The 1,795-nt window shown below is 36.3% G+C and overlaps 1 protein-coding gene across 1 annotated transcript; it reads right to left on the minus strand.

Moving 5' to 3' along the window:
- Nucleotides 1–784: 784 nt before the first annotated feature.
- Nucleotides 785–1,510, minus strand: LOC116168144 (autophagy protein 12-like). The gene is made up of 3 exons (XM_031483813.1): nucleotides 1,276–1,510; nucleotides 1,091–1,227; nucleotides 785–1,039 (listed from the first exon to the last, which is right to left on the minus strand). Exons 1-3 carry the CDS (start codon nucleotides 1,397–1,399, stop codon nucleotides 917–919), a joined length of 384 nt encoding a protein of 127 aa, XP_031339673.1. The 5' UTR covers nucleotides 1,400–1,510; the 3' UTR covers nucleotides 785–916.
- Between the last annotated feature and the right edge of the window lie 285 nt (nucleotides 1,511–1,795).

Here is a 1,795-nt window from a genome sequence, read left to right on the forward strand (position 1 = left end):
CCGACTTTAGTGGGGAAACAAATGTAAGCTGTGTATTGACAGTAGTAGCATTGCTCAATAAGTAGAATATGCTTACGATTGTGTAGCAAAAGTCGAGGCATTGTGGTGTATGCTGTATCTAAATTCAGTAAGGCATACAACTATATTATTTATTTTGTTATCGTTTTTTTAGGGTAGTTAGAAATGTAATATTTTAGTTTATAAGTTAAGAGTGACATATCATGTGATACTATCTTATTACCAGTGTATATATTGCTGTACCCAGGACACTTAAGTGTATGTACAATAAAGTTTCGAAGGTAGTAGGATTTTTTCAAATATGTGTCTTCGCTCGGAAAGTACTGCTTCTGGAAAATTGGGTTGACTTTCAACATGGGTCAGCTCAAACAAGTGGAAGACTGGATACTTTGCATGAAACCCCGCCCACTTAAAAGACCATCTACACAAAAATGATACCCACACATACACATAGGAGGAGGAGAATGATGTGACTGGGTAAATATTATCAAAGAAAGAGTTTTTTTATCTTATGTCAGAGGTCGGGAGGTAAGGTAAGGTTAAGACTACAAAGCCAAGGAGTAATTAGACACCAGTTAAGGAGAGAAGTGGACACAGATTATAACTTTAGCACTGACCAAGGGAGCGGGTGATATGAGAAATTTGTATGTTTAGAGTTAAAATTTATGAACTGTACATTAGTTTGGATTGGTTTAAACCTACCACAACACAACCCCTTTGTTGGTTCGCTCCTGGTTCGGATGCAGTTATGATAAAAATCTGCAAAAATGTCTCCATAAATATATTCTCAAGATAATTTTCATGTCATACAAAAATCAAGATTGCTAAAAGTCAAATAGGTACAATATACAAATAAATATCACATAGAAGCGTAAATCATACTAATTTCCCACATAAATTAACCCCACGCCTGTGTCTTACAATAATGGAGAATTAACTTCCCGTCCGTATTGTAGCAATCGTACAAGTTCTTTACAATTTGATCGGGAGAGGGGGCGAACGTTTGATTCACGTAGAGAAACTAAAACATTGGCATTTAAAACGACAGACAAGGATAAGTTGTAAATCAGACCACTCGTTCGTGCGCTTCTAATTTCAAATACTTTTTCACAAACTCGACTATCCAACCCAATGGTTTCTCCGCGTCAACTGCCCATTTTCTACGTTTCATAATAGGAGCATTTCCCGTAGGTTTAAGTAATATGTCAACTAAAAAATGAAATCTATAGCTATAAGCGCCTGCAATGAATTGCTCACTTTTCTGTTTGTCGGTCTTCTTTAAGGAATCAAAGTCGCTGTCTAATGCCTGAGATACATTGTGAAGTGTGGAATTAGTGGATTCATTAAAATCCGATTCGGGCTCATTTTCAGTTCCACTCATGTTTTAAATATTATTTTACTATGATTATTATTCTTGATAATTTAATAATCACAACATAACCTAACCTAGAACAAGGCTGTCGGTTCAGTAGTGGCATTACAGTCCAGTGGCGGGTAGTCTGGTTGGCCAGACAGGGAACGAAATACACGGCTGGAATTATGAAAATCGTTAATTTTGCGCAATACAGCTTTTTTTCTATTTCGGTGTTACAATGATGATTTTATACAACTGTTTTCGGCCGAAAACAGTTGTACAAAGATAGTGATTATAGTCGTTTTTTTTGGTAACTCATTTCTTAAGTCGGCAGTTACTAGTTAGTACAAGTAGGTACTTCGTTGGGTACTTCCATGTTTGAACTTCAAAATGTCAGTCTTACTACGCTGCCAACCTAAAACT

This window comes from Photinus pyralis, unplaced genomic scaffold (genome assembly GCF_008802855.1).
Source record: "Photinus pyralis isolate 1611_PpyrPB1 unplaced genomic scaffold, Ppyr1.3 Ppyr1.4_LG4, whole genome shotgun sequence".
In the NCBI taxonomy this organism is placed as follows: Eukaryota; Metazoa; Arthropoda; class Insecta; order Coleoptera; family Lampyridae; genus Photinus; species Photinus pyralis.